The sequence below is a fragment of the Podarcis vaucheri genome, assembly GCF_965113315.1.
Source record: "Podarcis vaucheri genome assembly, chromosome: 4".
Lineage (NCBI taxonomy): Eukaryota > Metazoa > Chordata > Lepidosauria > Squamata > Lacertidae > Podarcis > Podarcis vaucheri.
The window spans coordinates 70,570,537-70,597,827 of NC_138762.1; the positions used below are offsets into that span (position 1 = coordinate 70,570,537).

The window sequence follows — 27,291 nt, forward strand, 5'->3', positions numbered from 1 at the left end:
CTAATTGCTTAATCGTGTGTGCAGCTTGGCTTAAAAATGCAAATGAAAAAGACTGTTTCCTGCATAAAAGCTGTGCTTGGCTTTTACACAAGTACAAATATTTAAGAGAAAAGATCAAAATGATTCATAACTTGCTCAGCAACACATGTGTAGTATTTTATTTTAGGTCCAGAGGGATATTATTGGGAAATAAGAATAATTCTTATTCTGAATTATTAGTGTGTGTCCCACACATGATTAGTACAAGCATGTCTTGATTGTATAATGTACAACCCCAGGACATCGTTGCATCCGATGAAGGGCTACTGTTTGGTTAATTGCCACCTCTGCTTTATTAATACAAATGTTTTCTGCCTAGGTTTATTATTTCCTGCATTTATAAACTGCTTTTCACCACTTTGTTTGATACAGTTTCCAACAAAATGAGTAAACAAAAAACAAACAACCCCCACAGCATACAAAGTAATCCTCATGAGTTAAACAACAAAACAATACTACAGTACAAAATTATTATGAGGTTGAGAGCAAAAACAATGCAGACTTAGGCTTCAGACTTCAGGCTTTAACCAAAACGATTCAGACTTCAGACTTGTGAGATCTGCTTTGTAAAGGACATACTGTACAGTTAAGATCAAAGATCAGGGTGCCCCTGAGTAAATTCTAAGCCTGGATGAGCAAGTGTGTATTAAATAGCTAATCAAAGCTCATTAACCATGGAGCCATCTGTGCTTCCAAGAGAAGGAAATTCCACAGTCAGGGCACAGATACCCAAGATGGCATTAGTGCAGGTCTACACACAGTGAGCAACACTTGCTAGCAAGACTGGAAAAGGGTCCCTCCACCAATCTCAGAACCCAAGCAGGCTGGTTAAGATGCCAGCAAGAACGAGGCAGGACCCAAAGGTTACCAGGAAGGATTATATTGTCTCTTAAAAGCTTACTTTTATTATAGGGGTTGTCTGTATTCAGGAATCCTGCTTGCTTTTGTTAATGTGTCCTTGCAAGCCAGAGTTGCATGGAAGCTATTGTTATAACCATTTATTAACCTTGTAGATAAACGCATGGAGTATATGTGTTTGGGGTGGGGGAGGGAAGGGATACTGTTCTGAAATAAAAACCTTAATTTACAATAAGTGTGATGAAGGAAGTTAGTTAACATTCCTTGTAGATTCCAAGTACCGCCTCCTTTCTCTAAATTAAACTTTTTTTTTTCAAATAAACCTTGTGGTACAAACAGTTCTTAAGAAAATTCTATAGATAGAAATTATGTACACAAGGGGGAGTTCTGTATATACAAACCATATGCTAGTACCAGTACCAGACAGACATTTTATCACGTTCCGCTTCTCTGGAGGGGTCATAGTTCTCTTGGAAAAAAGGAACAAAAAGCTAAACTAAGCTGTATAAGGTCTCGCAAATGTTTCGTGTCTAAGTTCAAAGCAGCAGTTAGAACTAAAATTATCTTGTAAAGGCTGCGTTTGAGATAAGAGGAAAATAGCTAATTCTGGTGCCTAATGGAAAAAAGATTAAGTTGCATAAAAACCTATTGGAAATGCGGTTGGACAGATTAAACAGGGTTCGCCTCCTCTTTTCCTATTGCATGATTACAGTAGGTATTGTAGAGCCTGGCCTCTGTGAGTTCTTTGTTAGTTTGGATACAGATGAGCCTTCTGTGATGTTTGCATCTATTTATACCACTTTATGCACACCACATTTTAAATACAGTCGTACCTCGGTTGTCGAATACCATGGAACTCGTACGTTTCGGCTTATGGACAATTGAAAACTGGAAGCGAGTGTTCGGGTTTTCGAATGATTTTCGGAAGCCGAACTTCCAGTGCGGCTTCCGATTGAGTGCAGGAAGCACCTGCAGCCAATCGGAAGCTGCGCCTTGGTTTTCAAACATTTCCGGAAGTCGAACGGACTCCCGGAATGTATTCTGTTCAAGAACCAAGGTACAGTGGTGCCTCGCAAGACGAAATTAATTCGTTCCGCAAGTTTTTTCTTCTTGCGAGTTTTTCGTCTTGCGAAGCACGGTTTCCCATAGGAATGCATTGAAAATCAATCAATGCGTTCCTATGGAGACCGTCTGGGGACAGAGGGGAAGCGCCGCGGGCCTTCCCCTCTGTCCCCGGACCTGTTTTAAAGCAAGGGAAGGGGCAGCGGGGAGAATCGCTTCTCCCCGTTGCCGCCCCTTGGTTCAAAAGGGTTCCGGGGACAGAGGGGAAGGCGTGCGCGCGCCTTCCCCTCTGTCCCCGGAGATTGCGGGGCTGGCAACGGGGAGAAGCGATCTTCTCCCCGCCGCCCCTTGCTTCAAAAGAGGTCCGGGGTGCGGGGGCAAGCTTCGTTTTGCGAAGCAAGCCCATAGGGAAATTCGTCTTGCGAAGCAACTCGAAAACGAAAAAACCTTTCGTCTTGCGAGTTTTTCGTCTCACGAGGCGTTCGTCTTGCGGGGCACCACTGTACAACTGTTTTCGATTTCTTATTATCCAGTATGTTTCAAGATTATGACATATTATAAAAGAAGAACAGAGCCATACAGGACTTCCCCTACACACCTAAGTGGACGAACAGGTGCATATACAGAGTTGTAGTATTCCGGGCAACTTTCAACTCTGTATGTCAATGCTAAACCACGCAATCTTTTGTGGCTTGTAATTTGGTTTGCTTTGGTTTGCTGATTTTTAACCTGCTTTTCTTGTCACACTGTTTTCAGATGCTCTTGTAATAGACAACAGTCTCCAAGGTTAATTTTCGTTAACTTATTTCAGCTGCCATCAGCCTTTTAGGAAAAGCGGAACAGAGAAGCATTGGCCCATCCATTGCAAACAGATTCGTCATAAATTTTCCTAGGAATTTTGAGAAGTATTTGTTTGGATTATCATTAGGAGGTATTCATCTTGGTGCTTGACTCGGGTGGTGAAGGGTACACGCTTTAAACAAGTATTTTAGAAATTTCAAAGGAATTTATAATGGAACAAGTTGCATCACTTTATTGTTAAAAGTGCTGCAGCTGTGTGTAGGACATAGCTGCTGGCGTTTTTAGTAGGCAATCAGTTGCAGGTATCATGGAACAAAATGGTTATCTTCAAAGGATTCTTGCAGACAAAAGGTTCCACAACTGTCATAAACACACACTGTATAACAATCCTTTGTTCACTAAATTTCTCTTAATCTAAAGTGCCTTCTCCTCCTCCACCCCCATTTCTTGCTTAATGGAACAACCATTGGAGAAACATAGTATTAATCATGAAATCCACTACTCCCATTTTTGCAGTTGTGGGTTGCTGTAACTAGGCCTATTCACAGATTCATTAAAGGTGGATAAACATTGTTGAGTAATATGGTGGCTCCTTAGATGTGTGTATTTTAACAATGAAGCAATAAAATATTTGTGTGTGTGTGTGTGTGTGTGTGTGTGTGTGTTTGCCTTGATAGATTTGATGTTATATCTAAACTTACCATGGAAAATGGAGCACTTTGATAGATCAGTTTTCCTCTTTGCTTTAAAGATTTACTGATGTTAAGCTGTGTGCTACATACTTCTGCTAGGCCAGCTGTTGGTGAGGAAAACGTCACCTATATAAAATGACCTGTCAGATAGCAATGTCATTTTTAATCTTTCACTTACTGCAGTTCTGCAGCATAATGGGATTTCTGTCAACCCAGAGAACATTGCTTTATAAGGTTTATCAAGTTTTTAATCATTTTGACATTTCAAATTATGGATTGGTTTACAGTGGAGTTGGTTTACCACTCATACCAAGCCAGCAGCTGCTTAGACACTTTTTAAATTTTTTAAAATAACCTAGGCAATCAGATTTCTGAATTGTAGGGGGTTGGACCAAATGGCCTTCAGAGTCCCTTCCAGATCTTCAGTTTATGATTCTATGTTCTTCAGGGCTCATGCAGCTAGTGTTGTGACAATCTGGTGCCAGGTGGCCAGTTAGAAGAAGTCATATGGCAAGGTCACCAAGATCAAACAGATTATGACCGTCTTACATTCAGTCTTGATTATAGTGCCTGTGAATGCTTCTGGAACACCATTTAGTGGTGTCAGTTGGATGAGGATGTTGACAAGATGCTCAAAAGGGTGCTGCTGGGCAAAATGTGGAAATTCCCGTGTTTCTCTCTGCTGTACATGGCAAGTAAAGATTAGTATGTAGTGGTGTTACAAGATGTTTTTCAGAGAAACTTGTCTCTTTTACTGATCTTTCAGGGGTTTCTCAGAACAAGGACAGAAACCTAGAGTGACTAACTCTCTCCCCACACATCCCACTCTTCACCAACTGTTTAGACGCCGCACATCAGCTGTGGCTGTGGACAAGACGAAAGAGGAGAGGGCTTAACTAAACATTATGTGGCTGTCCCTCTCCTGCTCATACAAATACACAGCCAAGCACACAGATATATAAAGCACACTCAGAACACACTTCATTGCTCATACATTTTCATTCAAGTCCCTCTTTCTTCCCTTTAAATTTGAAACAACAAGGTGGTAGGGAATGGGGAGAGAATTAATGGCCCACTCTTCATCATTTTCTGAGGCAAGGGGGCTTTCTGTGCCTAAAGAACACCTCTGTTGACTTTCTCAAGTTATGCAAGCATACTCCTCCTGAAAACTTACGTAGAGTTAGGAACAAGTGCATCTATGCTTATAATATTGTTACGAGTTTGGTTTGCTAGAGTTTGTGGCTGCAAGGCACCCATAATTCCTGGATTTAGTCAGTGTTATAATTTAATCAATGCTTGGTGAGTTAAACTGAAAGTCAGACTTCTAATAGCTGGACTTAGATTTCCGTGTCAGAAGATTGCCTGAGATACCATCAACAGAGAACAAAGACAGGGAGATGGGCTATCAGTGAATCAGAGGCTCTTGTCAGCTGGCAGATGGGTGGAGCCCGACCTTGAGGTCTGAGATCGTTATTCAGAAGACAGTGCCAGAGTTTTTGTTAGGAGGAAGTTTGAGGATTTCGGTTGGCTGTGGCATGATGGAGGGGGAAAGGTGTCAGTCTGTTAAATGCAGCAGGCTGGAGGGGGGGTGCCTGAACACAATGCGGGCTGACAGTTTAAATCAGAGACTACTACAATGGGAGAAACAGAACCCTTTTGAAGTGTGATGCTGGGAGCCCCAATGTTATTGGCTCAAGTTGTATATATGTGTCATTAAGTAAATATGCATACTGTGTCTCATTGTCCAGAAGGAAACACAGACCCTGGATAAGAGCCTGGAACTACCTAGAATCTCATACTGCTGTGAAGATTGTGGGTGGTATTCAACAGTATCCTGTCTTTGCCTCGGTTCCTGAGGTTTGCCAGTCAGATAAAGAGAGGGAGCAACCATGTCTATACAGTCCTCCTTTTTTCTTGTGTGGGCAGGAATGCTTTTTCTGTAAAATAAAAAGAAGTGGGCAGTGTTATAGGAGTACAGTGGTACCTCGGGTTAAGTACTTAATTCGTTCCAGAGGTCCATTCTTAACCTGAAACTGTTCTTAACCTGAAGCACCACTTTAGCTAATGGGGCCTCCCGCTGCTGCCGCGCCACTGGAGCACGATTTCTCTTCTCATCCTGAAGCAAAGTTCTTAACCCGAGGTACTATTTCTGGGTTAGCGGAATCTGTAACCTGAAGCGTCTAACCCGAGGTACCACTGTACACAAGATTTCCGGAAATAGAAATGAAAGTTTCTTCCTGTTTCCTGAGGAATTAGAGAAACACTTCTAACTATGCTGCCATGGCTATGCCCAAACATCCCTAATGCTACTAACATGTAGTTATTTTTTTCTTAATATTTTCGCTGTTGCAGATGCCCTTGCAGATAAAATCAGTGGATTTTTTTTTTGGGGGGGAGTAGAAAAATATTTTAAAAGTACTTGCGTACTGGACCTGGCATGCCAGTTAGCAGTTTTCCATCCCTGACATAAACTATAATTCTCACTCCTTCATTTTCAAGACATAATTTAATTTTCCACAATTGAGAGAGAAATCAGTTGTAGCCTTTTTTAAAAAAATGCATTCAGACACAATATTTCTGTTTCATTTACTCATTCTAGAATCATTAGTGGTTGTGTGATCAGTCAAGGTTTTTGAGTACTTAAACGGTTCTAGTTAATTAGTGGTAACTGCAAAAGAATGGAAAATTATTATTTTAAGGTTCCATTGAGTTGTAAAACTCCAGCACTTGTGGTAGTGTGGTTTTTCTAACGTGATCCTGTATTTTTAACAACTCTGGTTTGTGGTTTTGCTGAAGCATCCACATTTTCCGCAATGTTTTCTCAAAAATGTGTACCTTTTTATAGATAAAACTAGTTCATAAGACAAGCGTGTTGGATCAGGCTAATGATCCATCCAGTCTAGCATTACAGGGGCTGACCAGATGTCTGTGGGAAGCCTGCAAGGTAGACAAGAACACAACACAACCTACCAGCAACTTGTATTTAGAGGCTGACAGCCTTTGTCCTCCATGTTATTTGTCCAGTCTTTCAAAGCCATCCAGGTTGGTTGCCACCACAGCCTCCTGCGGGTTTTTGAGTTCTGTATTTTAACTGTGTTCTGCATTAAGTACTTTTATCTGTCCTGAAACTTCCAACATTCAGCTTCATGGAATGTCCCTGAGTTCTAGCATTATTAGAGAGGGAGAAAAAACTGTCCTCTGTCCACTTTTTTCCATGCCATGTATAATCAGTGCTTTTTTCCTGGGGGTACGCAGGGGGACACATACCCCTAAACATTATGTGAATCTAAGTTTGGCCTCATTGAGGGGCAGTATTTCAATATGAATAGGAAAATGTGAGTACCCCTAAACATTTTTTAAAGAAAAAAACACTGTGTATAATTATATGAAACTTCTATCATGTTACTGCTTACTTGCCTTTTCTGTAAACTAAAATGTCCCAAATGCTGCAACTTTTTCCTGATGGAGAATTGCTCCATCCCCTTGACCAATTCGGTTGCCCTTTTCTGCACTATCTCCAACTCCTTGCCTTTTTACAATTCATGAAAATAGCATTGCATGTGTGCTTTGGGATTTGAGGAATAGTAATGCAAGGGAATGTGTGTGTGTGTGTGTGTGTGTGTGTGTGTCTGTGTGTGTTTGTGCAGATGCAACTGTTTTTGTAGTGCCATTTAAAAAAATAATAATTCGTAGAAGTATTGTAAATGGATGCATTTAGTACATATAAACGTAAAATAGTGTTTTGGCACTCGTGTGTCTTTATGTGAAGCAGAAATTAAATACTCTTTAACACACACACACACACACACACACACACTTTAATGAAAATGGCTATGCTTGAAAATTGAAGGTGCTATGCAATGAAATGCATTTGATATGATGTGCATTTTTATGTACTAAATAGACGTTTGTTTATTTATTTATTTATTTATTTTAAAAAGATTTGTAAAGTGGTTTCAGTTATTATTCAGTTATTATTATTATTATTATTATTTCCTGTTTTAGCCTTTAAAGCATTAGTAATCACCAAGATTGGCTCAAAACAACTTTTCTTCACCATCCACTCCCCAGCTTCACCCAGGCCCCAAATGAGAACATGCATTGGCAGGAAAATGCATTGTTTAGTTTGTGATAATTTCACAAGAGGACAAAGGAATAAATCCTATAATATTTTCTTCACTGGGCTTTAATTCAAGGCTTCTGTTTAATAGAAAGTTGTAGGCTGAGTGATAGCTATGGATTTGTGATTCAGCGTGTGACTCAGTGGTCTTTCATAGTGTTCCATGGTGTCCTCGTTTTCTGTCTTGCACTTTTTGGTATTTGCAAAAATTACAACAGAAGTAACTAAGAAAAACATGAGAAAAATTCTGCATACTCTTGTGTTACTGATATTTTTGTCAACCAAGACAGTACAGTTTTAGAGGAAATTCATTTGTGGTTTTAAAATGTAGTTACAAACTGGTTTACCATTTGAAGAGTAAGCTACATGGACTGTAACATGAGAAGATGTTGAGTCTTCTGAAGAGCTCCTGAAATTTTATCACTCAAATATACTAGTTCATAGGCATCCCTAATATGCTCACCTGGTGATGAATTGGCTCAATTTGTTTTGCTCGTTCCATGTGAGGCACTGCAAAAAGGTCCATAAGAAGGAACCATCTCTGGGTCAGCTTGGTATTGAGTAGTGATCAGCAAACATGCCCTGTGCTTCATGTGTTCAGATAATATTAGAACCTGCCATTTTTTTATTCTGGGAACCGTCTTGAGATCTTATGATGAAGGGTGGCATATAAAATTTAATTAATTAGTGCCAGGTCCGGATTGAAACTGTGAATGGCCATTTTTGAATTTTGTATTTCATTGTTTTACATTGTTGCTACTTTGAAAAAAAATTGCATATAAAATGTGTGAGGAGGATGCTGCCATTGAGTGAGTGACTGAGAAATGCTTCAACCGAGATGTTGAGCAGGGGGAACAGGATATAGATAGGTAAGGCAGCCTATAGGACTGTCATCAGCATTGGATTGCAGGTTGCTGTTGTTGTTTTTTAGTTTTCTTCTCTGTTCGCACAACATATATCTATCAATATACATATATTTGCTATTTTTGTAAAATACTTAAGAGACTGTTTTGGTATTCAGCAGTGAATTAAATCCTCATCTGTCTGGTTGGATAGCAAAGGTATAATTTCAAGAGCTGTCTTCAATGCTAACTTGTTAGGGTTACTTATCTTGTTCCCCTAACTCACTGGATAAGGTAACTGTTAGGTGTATTTGTAGCTGGTTGACTGACTGAACCTGAAGAACACTCACTAAAGGTGCCTGGACTTAAGTGACAAGTGGGGTGCCTCAGTGTTCTGTCCTAGAACCATTCTTGTTCAACGTCCTGGTAAACAACTTAGATGAAGGAATTGAGGGGATACTAATCAAATTTGCAGATGACACCAAACTGGAAGGGGTAGCTAATGCCACAGAAGATAGAATCAGAATTCAGGAAGCCCTTAACAGGTTAGAGAACAGGGCCTAAACTAACAAAATAAATTTCAGAAGGAACAAATGTCAGGTTCTACATTTAGGCAAGAATAACCAGCTGCACAAATATAAGGTGGAGGACACATGGATTGGCAATAGTACATGTGAAAAGGATCTAGGGGCCTTAGTAGACCACAAGTTTAACATGCATCAACAGTGTGATGCAGGCACAAAAAAGGCTAATGCTATTCTAGGCTGCATCAACAGAAATATAGCGTCCTGATCAAGGGGAGTAATGGTTGAACTTTAGTCAGCCTTGGTCAGACCACACCTGGAGTACTGTGTCTAGTTCTGGGCACCACAATTTAAGAAGGATATTAATAAGCTGGAATGTCTGCAGAGGAGGGCGACCAAGATGATCAGGGGCATGGAAACCAAGCCTAATGAGGAATGGTTGAGGGTGTTGGGTATGTTTAGCTTGGGAAAGAGGTGACCAAGAGGAGATATGATAGCCATCTTCAAATATCTAAAGGGTTGTCACATGGAAGATAATAAAATCATAGAATTGTAGAGTTGGCAGGAACTCCAAGGGTCCAGCCTCCTGCAGTGCATGGGGCTCTAACCCATGAGTCTCATGCTCTACCAGCTAAGCTGTCTATAGAGCAAGCTTGTTTTCTCCTGCTCCGGAGGGTAGGACCCAAACCAATAGCTTCAAGAAAGGAGATCCTGACTAAATATTAGGAAGAACTTTCTGACAGTAAGAGCTGTTTGACAGTGAAACAGACTTCCTCTGGACCTTGTGGACTCTCCTTCCTTGGATGTTTTTAAGCAGAGGTTGGATGACCACATGTCATGGATGCTTGAGTCGGGTTCCTCCAATGCAGGAGGTTGGGCTAGATGACCCTCAGGATTCCCTCCAACTCTACAATTCTATGATTAAATTTACTTTGTGACATGTTGCTGAATACAGGCAGGAGAAGAAGCAATGTATAGGTAGCAGTGCAGGCATTCTCCCACCCCCACTTCATGGTGTTTGTGGTCCTCGGATGCTCCCACAAAAAGATGGGAAAAGAGCAGAAACAGAAGGTATTCCAAAATATTGCAAGATAGCATTCAGACTTAAGTTACTCCTGAACTCTTGATTGACCTACCAAAATGTTCATCAAGTTTATGATTTCAGAAAAGAGTGAATTGATTTTGGATTTTGACACTGGGAATTAATTGGGAAAAATTAGTGTCACCTAAATGAGCCAAATTGATGTGTTTTGCTTTTCCAAATGATACTGCATTTTAAGATGGTTTTATTTGCCTTTTTTAAAGCCATAAAGTGTACATTTGCTAATATAACTTTCCACTGCTTTGAGGGAGGCAGCAGTTTGGTTTGGGGCTGCTGCTTTGCTCGGATTTCGTTAAGTGTTGAAAATGCTGATTTCTTTAAAAGGGGCATTTCAAGTATGGTATGGTACTTTTATCTCTGCAAAGGAAGTCCTTTTTTAAAAAAAGGAAACTGTTAATGTCTGTACTTCTATTCCTGCCAGTTTCAGTTGAGTCATCTACAGTTGTGAAGCACATCTCATGACCAGCTGTATATACGAATTTATAAATGGAAAGCAGAACCTGTGGAAAGCCTGCTTTGTTGATGCACAGAAAAGAGAAACTCAATCTCTTCTTTCTTAAACACCACACATTTGTCTTGGCTTATGTTTTGTGTGTTCCCCTTCCTCCATTTATATTAAAAATAAATATTGGCTAATAATACTTACCATTATTATAGCTTTGTTGTACTGTCTGCCCTAAGGTCTCATATTGTTTTAATGTAGAATGTTTACATGTTATTCATTGTAGCTGAATTACTGCAGAATTTGTCTGACAGAGTTTATTATTTTTTGTGTTTCTCATTAGAGTATGTTGCTTTGTGTTCTTTGGGAATGTATATTTTCTGCATTGTTTTTACAGATTTTCCTTACGAAAAAAAAACATCTCAAAATGTGTTTGGAACCAGTTTCTGTTGTTCTTTTTTCTCTCTCCCACCCCCGCCAATTTTATGATCTTGCCAATACAGTAAACAATTTTGAGAATTCAATAACATATTGTGCCATATTAAAAATATTCAAATAGGCAGCAATCAGCATTGTTTGCAATGCATGGGATGTGATTTTGCAGGATCTACATGTCTTGTTTTTCTTTTTTAAAGGACTCAGTAGCTGTATTTCTCTAGGACACCCAATATTTTCTCGGTTGCAGTCTATTGGAATTGCCTAGTACTGGCAGAACTGGGTTCTCTTTGTGCGTCAGGATTGCTTGTTCTAGATTAAAGTTACCAGATTTTTTTCAATGAATCCGGGGACTCTTTTCAACTTTAGTAGGAATGATTGGATTTTGTCAGGGGACTGATTAGTAAATCTGGGGACTGTCCCTGGGAAACGGGGACGTCTGGTAACCTTATTCTAGATGAAGTAGTCAGCTCAGTAGCAGAGAAATTGGTTTGCATGCAAAATGTCCCAGGTTCAATCCCTAACATCTCTACATAGAGTAAAAAAGCTGGACAGCTACTTCCACTTGTTCCCATCACCAACAGTGGTGGCTATGTCTTCATACAGGGTTGCATTTGGAAGGAAATCCACCCAGAATAACTAGAAGGGATGTTGTAACAGTGGAACAAGACAATCCTCATATTTCTTCAGGCATGGTTGAAGGGTAGGGGTTTTTATGATCACATGCTGTTGCCAGAGCAAATGATTTACTTGCCAGAAGCAAACTGACAATTACAGCTGTTGATCCTTCATTTGTTGACTAGAGTGAAGGTAGATGGTTTTCATCTGTAGATATGTCAGAAAAACAAATAATTGATCTTGGTTTGGTTGTGACATATCATAACACAATTTTCAAGTAAAAGTTTGTATAATAATAATAATAATAATAATAATAATAATAATAATAATAATTTATTATTTATACCCCGCCCATCCCCAGCCACTCTGGGCGGCTTACAAAAAAATATTAAAATACTATAATACATCAAACATTAAAAACTTCCCTAAACAGGGCTGCCTTCAGATGTCTTCTGAAAGTCTGGTAGTTGTTATTCTCTTTGACATCTGGTGGGAGGGTGTTCCACAGGGAAGGCGCCACTACCGAGAAGGCCCTCTGCCTGGTTCCCTGTAACTTGGCTTCTCGCAGTGAGGGAACCGCCAGAAGGCCCTCGGTGCTGGACCTCAGTGTCCGGGTAGAACGATGGGGGTGGGGACGCTCCTTCAGATATACTGGACCAAGGCCGTTTAGGGCTTTAAAGGTCAGCACCAACACTTTGAATCGTGCTCGGAGACGTACTGGGAGCCAATGCAGATCTCTCAGGACCGGTGTTATGTGGTCTCTGCGGCCGCTCCCAGTCACCAGTCTAGCTGCCGCGTTCTGGATTAGTTGTAGTTTCCGAGTCACCTTCAAAGGTAGCCCCACATAGAGTCCATTGCAGTAGTCCAAGCGGGAGATAACCAGAGCATGCACCACTCTGGCAAGGCAGTCCGCAGGCAGATAGGGTCTCAGCTTTTACATTTTTATATGATACATTTTGGCATTTGTTTGGCATATTTGGAAAGTGGATGGTGGTGAATTTGAGGTAATAGAAAAAGCCACATCTACTGAAACAGTTCTAGTTGAGGAGAGTAATGGTTTGCACCCCCCCCCCATTATTGCTTGCATTATTGTTACTATTATTACATCCTTTAAGGAGCTAGTTTCTATATCGTGGCATTTGTAGTTTGATGTATTATTAATACCAATTGACTAGCATGTAAAACAGAAAATGTAACTAGACTTTACCACTGGTGTTCCATCTGATTCCTAATTGTCAGAACACCAGAACCAGCCAAATACATTTTGCTGCATTAGGTGAAGCAAAGAATAGTTTCATCTCCCATTTTAAGTGCAGAAGCCAATAGGGCTGGCAGATAAATCATACTTGAGCACTGACAGGACAGGGTCTTCTTCTACACTTGGGGGAAGGAAATATGGCAGCTGGCTTGATATACAAAACACCATCACCTTGTTGCTGCTGCCTGCTCCCAGAATCTGTTGCATGGAGCGATAACCTCCCTCTGCACAAGGGCCAGCACTTCATTTTTTTTTAATTTCAAAAAGCAAACTAAGAAATTAACTTATACAATACGATTTGGGGCACATCTCTCCTCTCATTTTTAACTAGTAAGATATTTGTTTTTTATTGATCTAACTGGGAAAATCACAGAAACAATAGGATTGACTGTTCTTCTTTTGTCATGATTGTGTATGTGTGAAGTAATTTATAAGATTACCTTGATTATGTTGCTCTTGTTTTGTTCCTGTCCCTCAAAAAAGTTCTGCTGACTGATCTTGGTACGTCTTCAGAATTGTAAGGAAGTAGTAAAAGGTACCTGGCTTCCCTACTACCCCATTATACTTCAGAAAAAGCAGAAATATACCATATTTTTCATCCCACAGGACGCTCCGTCCCATAGGACACACCTAGTTTTTTGGGGGGGGAAATAAAGGAATTCCCCCCTTTATTTCCCCCCCAAAAGCAGGTCGGGGAAACCGAACCAGGTCGAGGAACAGCGGGATGGCGGCGCTGCACCTCCCTGCTGTCCCCCGAGCTTGTGGGCTGGCCGATGTCTGCCCGGCGCGAGGGGCGCTCTGCTTCAGGGCGCCCCGCCCGCCGGGCGGAAGGCTGCAGGGCTCCCCACGCTGCAGGGCTCCCCACGCTGCGGATGTCTGTCCGGCGTGCGGGGTGGCAGGCTGCTATCCGCAGCGTGGGGAGCCCTGCAGGGAACTCCTGCAGGGCTCCCCATGCTGTGGATGTCTGTCCGGCGCGCGGGGCGCTCTGCTTCATGGCGCTCCACCCGCCGGGCGGCAGGCTACTATCCGCAGCGTGGGGAGCCCTGCGGGGACCTCCCGCAGGGCTGCCTAGGCTGTGGATGTGTTCCCGAAGCGCCAGGTGCTCTGCTTTCAGCGCGCCCGGTGCTCCGGGAAGCAGGCTACTATCCGCAGCCTAGACAGCCCTGCGGGACCTCCCGCAGGGCTGCCTAGGCTGCGGATGTCTTCCTGAAGCCTGGAGAGCGAGAGGGGTCGGTGCGCACCGACCCCTCTCACTCTCCAAGCTTCAGCGAAAGCCTGCATTCACCCCAGATTTCCCCTTCATTTTTGGAGGGGAAAAAGTGCGTCCTATAGGGCGAAAAATACGGTACTTTGCCTAATGAAGGATATTGTGTTGAATGAAACATTCATATGACAGAGTTATTTTGAATATTCATTCCTTTATTGCTTTCTAATGCAATGTGTTTCCTGTAGATAGTTTGAGGAAATTCATTGGACAGAGCATGTGACAAAGTATATATTTGGAGGCCCCTTTCAAATAACCATATCTATACTGAAATGAAGTGTGTCATGGTTTCCTCTGCCTGCCCCTTCACCCCGGTTAGTATATTTAAGTTTCAAACTTTGCTATGCTTTGTTTTCAGTGAAGTAGTGAAGCTCTCTGGGCATCATGCTCCATTTTGGTCTATTTTAAATAGTTGTAAAGCTTCTCGGATATAAATACAGTACATTGTTAGAAAGGTTAGATGCTGGTCAAGTGTTTTTTGTCAACTGCTTCGTTTTCTTCACCTCTTCAAGTTTGCGAGGATGGCCCTTAATCAGACATTGGCCAGCTCCAGTTAATTACAACCTAGATCTTTTCCACATTCCAATGAAATCCATCTTGTGTTGCATTTCTCACTTCAAAGGACTGGACAGAAGGGCTTTAAAAAAAAGTGATTCGCTGATTTGGCCTTGTAGTCATAGGGATGGGTCTGTGCGAATTAGCTGACCTTTGTTCCATCACTGTGACTGGGGTTAGTCTTCTGGTTGAATAGTTAAAATAATGCTACAGTCATTTGCTTCATTTTCTCATATATACATTCTGGGTCTTAAAATGTAAATTACATTCCCCCCCCCCCGATCTTTCTCCCCCGATGAAGCTTTATGTTGCTAGGTTTGTCTGTTTAAGTTCAAATGAACTGTGTCCCTAACTTGGGTCCCCATCCTTCAGGATACCTGAAGTATTACTTAATTATAATGTATTAAAAACAGATTAAAATGTGGCAATAAATGTTAAACATGGGCTGCAGGCACAAGAAGATTGGAGACTGTAGTTAAGGAAAACCGGGGCTATCTAGTTAAAGATTGTCAGGTTGGCTGGAACGTTAAGAAAAAATAAAATGCTGCATTTCCTTGGAATTCCTTCCTACTAAAATGTGGTGTTGACTAGATTAAATTCTGGGAACACTGTCATATTTTAAACTCCGGAAATAGAATCTGATTTTTCCCCCCCACTGGCAAAAGGAGGATTCCTGGCTGATCATCAACTTCTGCTTCCTCATTAATCATATTCTCCCCTTCCCGTTCTCCGATATTACGTGGCTCAGACTGTGATAAACCATCCTCATAATAAAATCTTTACAACAGTGTGCATGTAGCTACTTTTAAAATAATATTTAACAAAAATAAATAATGATTAATTAAATATTTTTAAGGGACGCGGGTGGCACTGTGGTCTAAACCACAGATCCTAGGACTTGCCGATCAGAAGGTTAGCGGTTCGAATCCCCACGACGGGGTGAGCTCCCGTTGTTCGGTCCCTGCTCCTGCCAACCTAGCAGCTTGAAAGCATGTCAAAGTACAAGAAGATAAATAGGTACCGCTCTGGTGGGAAGGTAAACGGCGTTTCCGTGCGCTGCTCTGGTTCTCCAGAAGTGGCTTAGTCATGCTGGCCACATGACCCAGAAGCTGTACGCCGGCTCCCTCGGCCAATAAAGCGAGATGAGCGCCACAACCCCAGAGTCGGTCATGACTGGACCTAATGGTCAGGGGTCCCTTTACCTTTACTATTTTAAAGCAATATTGCACAGTAATCATAAATTCTGCAGCTACAGAGCAGAGATGTGAATTTCAAAAGTATGATATTAGATGTGAATTTATAAAAGGTTGAGTGATAAGTTGCAATATTTAAATGTTTGATAACTCTCACTTTTTCTTGACAGAAGCTTCAGAGCAGGTAAAAAACAACTCATTTTTTTGTTTGCCGGAAAAGGGGAGGTGCTATTAGGTTGTTATTGCATGGGCACAGGCAGTGAGAAGGCTTCCAGCCATTGATTCTTATGCAGGCAGCCAAAGGTTTCATTCTATCCCTATGGATTAGAGTCTCATTCAACTGCCATATCACAGAGGTGTGGATAATGAAGTCTGGTGGTTTGGCCAAGTTGTTGCAGTTTGCTCTGTATTCTCCCTTGCAAAGATACTGTGGACACTTAAGCGTAGCAATTGTATAAATACTTAGCACCTTTCTTAAACTGAAAAAAGTGTCTTTCTTTGGATCAGAAGGGGGGTCCCTGCTGTTAACAGTTACTCCTCTGCTGGGGGAAAAGTTGTGTGGCTCCAACCTATTATGGTTCTGTCCCCATCCTCCTCAGTAAACAAGCACTTTACGTTGTATCATTCCATCCGTTAAAAGCTGCCACAATTTGTAATGTAAGTTCATGCCATGATAACCGTTACATTACACAGAAGTACAGCAATTCCATGAGGATTTCTCCCTGATAAGTATGTACAGGATTGTAGCCTGAATGGATATGTCTGAAAGGTATCGTGCAGAATTCTATATCTTTTTCCAGGATGTGGAATCAGGTGGAGGGTTATTAAGTGGACTAGAACTTGGGAAACCAGGGTTAAAATCAGCCATGAAGCTCAAGTTGAGACCTTGGATCAGCAACTGTCTGTCAACCTAACCTGCCTCCTTATAGCTTTGCTGTGAGGATAACATGGAGAAAGCGAGACCCATAAATGGCACATTGAGCTCTTTGAAAGAAGGGTAGAATGGATATAAATGAAATATTGCAAATAAAGAACAATAGACTTTTTATTGTCTTCAGCTGCCTGTTTCTTATTTTGAATTGCATGAGGCCATGTTTGGAATCATGGGCCAAACCACCTGGGACACAACCAGTATATTCAGGCCTACAAACATTGGGTTTTGCATGAAGACCTTCAGTAAATCAGATATATGATTGTCTGCTGGGATAGGCTTGCCTGGGTAGGGTGTGCATTCAGGGTGCGGTATACTATCCTGTACTACATGTTGGCTCTGCACACTTGAGTTCTCATCTGAAGCATCCCATCCACCATCCTACTTTTGTAATAGCATTTTAAATTTGCCAAAGTGCTTCATAGGTTTTTTTTTAACCTTGTTAAATAGATCACAGTGCAGTTTTAGCAAAACCAGAACAACTCTACTGGGATCTTAAAGACAACTTTATTAAGATCTAAGCTTTATTGGACTACATTTCATTAGATACTTAAACTTTCATGGATTACTAACGACAATTTGCTAGCCTTTAAATAGTTACTGGACTATTGTTTTGTCTCTTGCTGTAAGCCATGGCTAATTGCCTAGCACTTTGATTTAAAGTCTGCTAAAGTAATATACCCAATATGAAAAAAATGAGCCTATGGCAGAGAGGAACAATTTTAAATTAGGTTTCTAGATCATTTGGTGGACTGCTTGGTTTGCTTGTTTGTTTTTAAGGGTAAATACAGTGGTACCTCGGGTTACAGGCACTTCAGGTTACAGACTCCGCTAACCAGAAATACTACCTTGGGTTAAGAACTTTGTTTCAGGTTGAGAACAGAAATTGTGTGGCGGCGGTGCAGCAGCAGCAGGAGGCCCCATTAGCTAAAGTGGTACCTCAGGTTAAGAACAGTTTCAGGTTAAGGACGGACCTCCAGAATGAATTAAGTTCTTAACCCGAGGTACCACTGTACAAGGCTCTTACCAATTGGTTTACTGAGAAGAAAAAGGTGTAGGACAGTCTTCCTCAAACTCGGCCCTCCAGATGTTTTGAGACTACAATTCCTATCATCCCTGACCACTGGTCCTACTAGCTAGGGATCATGGGAATTGTATGCCAAAAACATTTGGAGGGCCGAGTTTGAGGAAACCTGGTGTAGGCCTTCAAGGAAATAGTTCCGGCCAATGTAAGAGCATATGTATGGTTCTGATAGCTCTACTAGGCTAATGGACTACCATGGCTGCAGACCTACTAAGGTGGTATTGTGGCTGTATGCTAATTACTGTATCTTGATTGGCTGAATTGCTGAAGATGTTCCTCCTTAACCTGGTTTTTGACACCTGAGGTATATTTTTTAGGACCCACCTTATTTTTATGGTTGTGGGTTGTTTTAAATTGTTTTTCGTGTTGTTTGAACACTACCTTAGGATGAACAGCATGTCATAAAACTGTTATCGTCATGAAATTAGGTGGGGGATTCTGCTGTACTGCTGGGGGTAAGGAGTTTGCAACATTAATAGTAGAATAAAAGATTTTCACGTGTTTTTGTCTGTCTGGTGGTGGATTAGGGGCTTCCTGGTCACAGCAATAGTTTTTGGCATTAAATTTGGCTGACTGGTGCAGACAGCAGATGACCAGAGAACATGCGCTTAGTAGAAATAGCTCCAGGTTCTAAATTCAAATGAAAAGATATGAGTATATGTGGGACACAAAAGAATGTGACTTTGAGACTTTGAAAACACTTTTTAAAAAATTTGCTTGGTATTTGACTTTGTAGGACAGTGCCCTGGTTTTCCTTGATGGGTCAACCTTCACTGACTTTGCCTCATATTTTCTGAGCACTATTTGTTGTTGATCTCAAGTGAACATTGGTAAATAGACATTTTCACATAGACTTTGTTCTCTGACATTATTTTGGCATTCTCTTGTTGTGGTTCGTTTATATGTGTGTGTCGATGTGACTCCATTTTGATTTGGTAATGTTGTTTGTGTATCATGACTCTTGAGGTTTTTTCCCTTGATTTTGTTTTCGTTTGATTGGTCTCTTTAGTTGCACTTTTTAATTCATGTTAAAACTATGTTTTCTGTTTGGCACGCAGCATACAGCATGTCCATATTGTAACTATTTAGTTCTTGAAGTGGTAGATTGTGTTAGTGCTTCATTTCGGAGCTTGTAATTAATCTTTTGAAACCGAAGGCAAGCTTAGAAGAACTATCAGAAGGAGGCTTGATCCTCAGTGTGACTCATCTATGGGACTGGTTCTTTGTGTGTGCCTGTTTTAAATAAAGACATGCAAATGAATGATCTGTGATATTTTTACTGTTCGATAGGAGATGCTGTTTTAATCTCCTTTTAACGGCTCGATTGACTGAAGTACTTTTTAAAGAAAAAGTCAGAATTCTATTAGTATTGATTTAAAACAAGTTTTATTATTTACTACTTCGTGTTTGTTTGCTTTCTAGCTACAGTATTCTCTAAGAATTTGGATTAATATCACTGCAGTAGAACGATGGGATTTGAAAGCAAGTGAAGGTGTCTAAAATACTCTTCATTATTCTGGTTTCCTGGCCCCTTTAATCCTGAAAGAGAAGGGAGAAAAGAACTAAAATTAAAACCAGTATCTGAACAGAAATATTACCATGGTTATTGAGATTGCTTTTTTCATTCAATGACATAAAACAACAAAAACTTTACCACCCAAATAAATACCATTTTAACAATAAAACAATCTTATTATATATTTGTGGTTTTTTTTAGTTAAGAGGCATAGGGCTTTTAGTTCCAAACTGGCATGAATGGTTGGAAAGTACTGTGCCTTTGTTTACATGTTTATACAGAGGCAAAGTCTTGGAAACGAGCTGCAATTTCATGCAATTTCAAAGATATAGGCAGAGTTGTGGCTTGAAGGTGAGTCATTTTCATCTGAAATATGTATTAAGTGATATTTGCCTAGGAGTGGGAAGGACTATTTGAGTTGATATGGCAAATAGTACTACTTTAATATTTTTGTTTTTCGTAATTTGTAATGGTTCATATGAGATTACTGCAGCGAGGGCTTCACGTCAGCTTAATTTGAAAGATGTGAAACAGCCAATATGGCTTTTCCTGGGCCATCTCATGAGGATCACTTCTTCTGGACCAGTTCCTGTGGGTGAAAGCTTGTCTAGCCTTGATGTTGCACTTGAAAACTCCTGCCACAGCGAGCTAACTAATTTAATGGGGGCCATACGACTTCCGTTGTTCTTGACACAAATGATCAAGGTTGTATTTCTGATACACATCTCTGAATGGTATAACTCAAGTGCTTCTGTTGACACTCCTGGGAAATATAAGAACACTTCTTTTTTAAAAAAAATTCTGATCCTTAAAATAAATATAAATATTTTTAAAACGATACCTTTTCGGTTGATGTATTTATGAAATGTAATGCTACTGCAATGATTTCTTACCACTTCTTCTTGCTTGGTCTTGTCAGCTGGTGGCCATGATTCAAGGGGTGTATCTGGTATCATTGGAGGCATGGGAGGCATTTGGTATATCGGCTGGTTTGGATTCCCTGGTTGCTGAGGGTGCATTGGCTGGTTTGGACTGCTTGGTTGGTGCATTGGGTGCTCTCCTCCGTGTGGGTGAAGCGAGTGATGAAATGGTCCCACATGACTTGGTTGATACTGTGGCATGATTGTGTTTTGCCCAGTCATCGGCACGAATGGGCTATGACCATGACCAGGTTGCGGCATTTGTGGGTTTGGGTGTGGAAACGGCTGCTGTTGTGGCTGCATTTGATGGAGGTGCATTGGATAATGAGCTTGGTGCATCGGCCCGGCATGGTGGTGCATCCATCCTCCCATGGGCTCATAGGCATAATGTGGATACTACAGAAACAAATATTAAAGATTTATTAGAAGATTTTTATAATATTGATTACTTAAAATAAGTGAAAAGGTCAAAGTGGCAGCTGATTAAAGGTATCTATGGGCAACAAAATATTTTTAGAAGCACTCTATTGGGACACATAATGTGAAGGCAGTTACTCAGGCTTTTGAAGGGCAGTGATTGTGAACTATGCTGCAGCTTTCCACAAGACTTTTTTAGTCCTTCAGATGTTGCTGGACTTACTACTACTTTCTTACTGTTGGCCATGCCAGCTGTTGCCATATTGGCTTTCCTGTATCACTTCCAGTAAAGCCTGTTTTAAATAATCTGGACACACCTGACCTTCTGAAATCTTGGCTTGAGAAATCAGTTCATAAGTTGCATATGTTATAGATGCCATACCTGGGGTCCCATTAGTTTCTGGTACCACTTTAAAGGTGTCATCACCTTGAAGATACAAATAAAGAGGAACATTTCTAATAGCAAACAAACATTTCACAAGGATTACTTCAATTAAATTGTTGAGAAAGGATAGAATTCAATGTCGTGCTCTACCAGTTGTTTCATCTGGGCAAGCATTGCCGCTTGTCAGAACAAACAGGCCCTTTCTGTTCCTTGTTCTGGGGCTCCTCCTAGCCCCTAGAACCAATTTTGGTGATGTGGGGGCAGTAACATGCAAAGGGAGAGAGTCCCATTGCACAAGCAGAAGTCCTTGTACAGGGCTTCCACTGACATGGCTGCTTAGATGAATCCTTCACTTAGTGTTCCAAGTTAACAGGCCATGATAATGTTTTGTTCGTTCGGAAGATCTCGTGCAGGCACCCCAACCCCACTTTTCCTATGTCTTTCTTAAATAAATAAACTTCTGTGCTATGAAATCACACCAAACATTAAATATCCAATGAATTATGTAAAATCAGTATCCCCAGATGTCTTCTCCTTTGATCCCTAATGTTAGGTTCCGTTTTGACTTGATTGCATATTTCCATTTCAAGTAAGACTGGGCTTTACTTGCTTTGGGGGTTTCCCTGTTGAATGCAAGTAAAAATTAGATTGTATGTTGTTAAGTATTTGGTTTTATTGATCGTTTCGATTAGTGGTGCACTTGTCTGTAGGAACAATACAGTTGCATTACAAATTCCGTTTCCATCTATATCAATATAGGTTTAGTCACCTTAATTTAGCAGAGTGAAAGCAGCATATTTTGTATTTAATCGCATCACCTGACAAAATTGACTACTAAACAAATTCACTTTCCCCCCTTGCTGATTAATAGTGAATATATTTTGTGCAAGGGACGCGGGTGGCGCTGTGGGCTAAAGCCTCAACGCCTAGGGCTTGCCGATCGAAAGGTCGGCGGTTCGAATCCCCGCAGCGGGGTGCGCTCCCGTTGTTCGGTCCCAGCGCCTGCCCACCTAGCAGTTCGAAAGCACCCCTGGGTGCAAGTAGATAAATAGGTACCGCTTACCAGCGGGAAGGTAAACGGCGTTCCGTGTGCGGCTCTGGCTCGCCAGAGCAGCGATGTCATGCTGGCCACGTGACCCGGAAGTGTCCCCGGACAGCGCTGGCCCCCGGCCAATAAATGTGAGATGGGCGCACAAACCCCACAGTCTGTCAAGACTGGCCCATTCGGGCAGGGGTACCTTTACCTTTACCTATATTTTGTGCATGCTGTCATATATAATGATACAAGTCCTGAAGTGATCTACTTTGTTTTTAATTTACACACAAAGAACATGAATGAAAAACATTTAAAAGGTTGTACCTCGTAACTGAAATTGATATAGCCAGGATGTTGTGGCAACTGTGGAAAAGTTTAAAAAAATAAATCACACATTTGCATTTGGAGATAACTTCAGTTGTTAAAGACCTATTCACTTATTGTGAAGTACCGTATTTTTCGTCCTATAAGGCGCACCGGCCCATAAGACGCACCTCATTTTTTTTGGGGGGGGGGAAATGAATTAAAAAAAATTATTTCCCCCCCCAGCCCTGGCTGCCGCCCCAAGCCTTGCGCTCACCTGCCCGAGGGCTCCCCGTGCTTCGGGCAACAGGCTGCCGCCCCAAGCCTCACGCACCCGGTGGGACCTCCTGCCGGGTGCGGGAGGCTTGCAGACACTCGCCCGAAGCAGGGGGAGCCCTCCCGAGGTCTCCCCGTGCTTCGGGCGACAGGCTGCCGCTGGAGGCCCAAGTTTGGGAAACACTGCTGTAAATCTTCACCTGTCTTTTAACTCTGATTTCAATTAGTAGAGAATTAAGTTACTTGAAATGAGCAATTAGCACTTACTGGAATAGCAAATGTAGTGCTTAAGAGGCACATAACAATAGTCCAGCCCTCCATTTTCCTCATGGCAGGTCCTGCAATATACAACATACAAGAGAAAGTTTCCACACACTCACCGTTTATAGGTCAAGCCGAAGTATACAACCATATATAATTAATGTTGCTATGTCTCATCTGTTCTTTGTTAAAACAACTTTTAAAATGTAAGGTGAGCTGTACTGTCTCTGTTGGATGTTAATGGCTTTGGGAGGAATGCAGTCAAAGTCTATTTTACACCAGAGAGGAAAACGTACGCACATCAGTTCTCTCCACTGAAACTAATACAACTGAATGTTCTTAAATTGGCAACAATGTCTTCATGGATTTTAACCTCCTGTGAAAAGCATAAATTTACCTATTGTCTTCCACATCCTAAAATTTGCAGTATGTTATTAATCTGCAGCTTTGGCCATCTTGACCTTGGATTAACATTATAGAGATTATTTGCATGTCAAGGAAGCATGCACAGACTGCTCAGAAGTTTCCGATTCTTTCTTCTTCCTGCTAATCCTTTGTTGCACCAGGAAAGAAGCAAACCATGCTGGCTATATACTAGCCAGCACTTATGGTTTGTTTCCTCCAAATAATTTACAGCAAGGAAGCCAGGATTTGTTTGCACTTAATGCAAAGCTAGCCTCTTGTTCTTTTCCTTCTCAGTATGGCAAAGGATTAGAAGGGAGTAGAACATATCAGAGATTTTTGGTAGTTCACTTTAAACTATAGTGCGTACTAAACTATGGGTTTAATGAGACATGCAAACTGGTCCACAATATGATATTTGATAATTTAGTGCATAGCCTTAGGGGTACATTGATAGAGCTATTTTTTTCAATTATACAATACAGTGGGAAAATAATATAGAAGTACGGATGTTTTAATTATTTGATTATATAAATTAACAGTTTTAGTAGATTAAAATTTATAGTTCATTTAATCAATGAAGATGGAAAAAGCAAATATGTCCTCCTCTGTCCCACATTTGATGAAAAAATAACCTAAAAATGACATTTTTTGCATTATAGGCACATAAAGCTGACATGGCTCCATTTAAATAAAAAAGCAGTGCATCTATAAAACGTGTTTTCTATAATACCAATAAGCCTTAAAATTGAATAAATATTTCATATTACCCAGTGGAAGTAAGTGAAAGATAGCTTTTCATACAATAGAAGTGTTAGCTGACCAGATTGTCAAATTGCTTTCTTACTTAAGAGTTTCTACCAATTCAAATCTCTCAAAAAGGCATCTTCTGCACATTATTTAATTCATCAGTTAATTCACAGGTTAATAGCCTGATAGCTAATTACAGAAAAACAGTTAACAGATCTGATTGTTAATGAAAAGAATAAAAAAATCTGAGAGCAAGGCTGCAGCAGAGTAACTTTTAATTAAGTTCTAAAGATGAATGCTGGCATTACAGGAAATAAGATAATGCGCAGAAGATCTTGAATGTTCACCATTAAAGTCTTTATTTCAAACTTTTTAAAGATAAGGACACTAAGGGAAAATTTAGAACTTGCATACTCTGCCCACTTAGATCTCCACCCCGTTCTTTTTTGGGGGGGAATGGGAGAACAATGCAGAAACTGCACCCCAAAAAAGCTTTCACATAAGCAATATGCATATTATTATGAATGAAGCTTCTATTCTGTGACTTAAAAATCTCAGTAGATAAAGAGAAACTATAAATAAGCTGTTGACATAATGAATAAGTTTACCTCTTGGAAGTACTCCTTGAATCTTGCTGTGTGTGTTGCTCCAGTAGTCTTGGTAGCTTAAGGACTTGACTTAACTTCAGCTCATATTTAAACAGTTTTCACACCTCTGACAGCCAATGAACATTTAGCTTTTTTAAAAAAACACACCATAAAAAACCCTGCTGCATCATGTGTTTTCAGACATCAAATCATGCCCGGAACTGAGTATTATGATTAGAGTGTGCAGTCTTTTATTATGTTTTCATGGCTTGGTAAAACATATTCTTTTGCAACTTCTAATTCTCTATGGTTCTTGTGTTGGGTTCAGTTTCTAATCTGCAGTTCTGCTTGACTTCAGTTATAATTTGATCCTTTTGCACAAATTCCCATACAGTTCATTTTAAAATAGACAGAGTTCTGTTATGGTGTATGCAAGGCAGAGAAACCTACACATCCAAGCCCTGACATTGCTTGTGCCGACCAGGACAAAAACCAGGTGAGGTGGCTTTTCCCAGTGTTGTCATGTCATGTTCCACCCTGCTTCCAAATAGTTTCTATTGGGGGGGGGGGAATTAACTATACCAGCTTCAGGGCTGGCATAGCCTTCCTCACATATTATTATTATTAGTATTATTATCTCCATTTATTACCCATCCTTCAGCATCAGATCCTAGGATAGGTTAACACAGTTTAAAAATCAATATTAAAAACAGTTTAAATTACAGGCTTCCTCAACCTCGGCCCTCCAGATGTTTTGAGACTACAATTCCCATCATCCCTGACCACTGGTCCTGCTAGGTAGGGATCATGGGAGTTGTAGGCCAAAAAACATATGGAGGGCCACGGGAATAGGAATTTAGAAGCATGCTGGGGATGTATTGGAAGAAGGTCTCCCTCAGTCATACCCCACTGTTCTCCTTTTTCTCTCTTGCACTGTTGGAACACCAACATATAGAAAAGCATTTGAACAGTGCTTTGCTTCTTAACCTCCCTGTTTGTTTAGCCCTCTTTTTCTTCTCTAGACTCCATAGCATGTAGTCTTCTTTCTCCACGCCATCCATTACTCACCTATTTTATCTTTCCCATATCCCTGTGGCTACCTCTTTTATCTCTCCAACTCATAGTGCACCGTGGCTATTTTCTCTCTGCACTTCTGCAGGGCTCTCCGAACCCCCATCTTCCCATTTCCCATTGTCTTCTTTCAATTTCCTTCATTCTGGACACTTTTTGTTCTCTCCCCATATTTCTGCTTCTCTTGGTTCAATTTTGTAGCAACATGTCATGGGGTTTATGCTTTCCCAACAATTCATGGACTATGAAAGCCTGTGGTGCAGGAGAACCATGCAGTTTGGGGTTTTTGAAGATTCTGAGGTGGGAAAAAGAAACCAAGTCCTTCACATATATCAGAATCTAGTGGGAATTGGTAAAGATAAAGGCACTTTCCTAATTTTGATAGAGTTTGGGCTTAGCTGTTCCCATAAAGATCTGGGGGGACTCCACATACAGTCGTACTTTGGAGGTCGAACAGAATCCATTCTGGAAGTCCGTTCAACTTCCAAAACGTTCAAAAACCAAATCGCGGATTCTGATCAGAAGCTGCGGAAGCCCCTTCAGACGTTCGGGTTCCAAAAGAACGTTTGCAAACTGGGACAATCACTTGTTGTGGCGTTCGAGAGCCAAAACGTCTGAGTTCCAGGGCGTTCGACAACCAAGGTACGACTGTAATAGGTATATTCCAGTTTGTTGCAAATAGAGAGGCATTTGTGATCTATCTTTAGGCCTTAACTTGTGTCCTGGTGTAAAATAACGCACACAAACAAACTATTAAGGAAAGGGAGGAGAATAGATGCATTGTATTACACATATCTAACAATTTGTAACATTGCATTTCATCTATAGTTCTTGAGCGTGCGTGCACGCACACACATGTATGGAATCAGAAAACTGGTTATGAACTGTGTATTGCGGGATTGTGTTGCTTTTTGGGGAGCTGCCAACATCCATATGTTTACTTGTTTACAATAAATGGTAGAGCTATACATTTTGGTTTCCTTTTCACAGAAATAACGAAAGCTATATGCCAGTGTTTAGTCCCCGCCCCCCTTTAAAACAAGTACCAGTAAAGCTAGCAACACTAGCCAAATTATCTGTTTAGCTTATAATTTCAAGGAGTTAAAAGAATTTGGTAATTAGATGTCGGGAAAACTTCCTTGACTAAGCGAGAATGATGTGTGTGAATAGCATTTATGGCAGAAGATGAATAGCTATGGTAAAACAGAGTGAAAATTGTTTGTCTGTCCAATCAGCAAAAAACCCCTCTTGTATTAATAGAAGAGAGAGAAAAGTTGTGTTTTTTTTAAAAAAAGAAAAGAAATAAATCTTGTGTATTCAAAGTAAGTCACCCCAGAAGATACAAATATTTAGTGGGAACCTATTTGTTTCTTCAAGATAATGAATAATAGAATCATATAACTGCAGAATTGGAAAGGATCCATCTAGTACAATTCCCTGCAATGCAGGAATCTCAACTAAAGCATCCATTATTGTGAAATTATTATGAAATGATTTGCAACAGTTAATATCAAAAGTACTATAGCTGAACTGTTGTGATGTCTTCC

The 27,291-nt window shown here is 40.7% G+C and overlaps 2 protein-coding genes across 5 annotated transcripts in view; one reads left to right on the top strand and one right to left on the bottom strand.

Moving 5' to 3' along the window:
• The window catches only part of ARHGAP6 (Rho GTPase activating protein 6), a 190,379-nt gene that overhangs the window by 104,865 nt on the left and 58,223 nt on the right, over positions 1-27,291 (top strand). The gene's annotated exons all lie outside the window — the stretch shown is intronic.
• Positions 19,190-24,847, bottom strand: AMELX (amelogenin X-linked). The gene is made up of 6 exons (XM_082220933.1): positions 24,695-24,847; positions 22,941-23,011; positions 22,419-22,457; positions 21,056-21,100; positions 20,230-20,652; positions 19,190-19,359 (listed from the first exon to the last, which is right to left on the bottom strand). Exons 2-6 carry the CDS (start codon positions 23,001-23,003, stop codon positions 19,354-19,356), a joined length of 576 nt encoding a protein of 191 aa, XP_082077059.1. The 5' UTR covers positions 23,004-23,011; positions 24,695-24,847; the 3' UTR covers positions 19,190-19,353.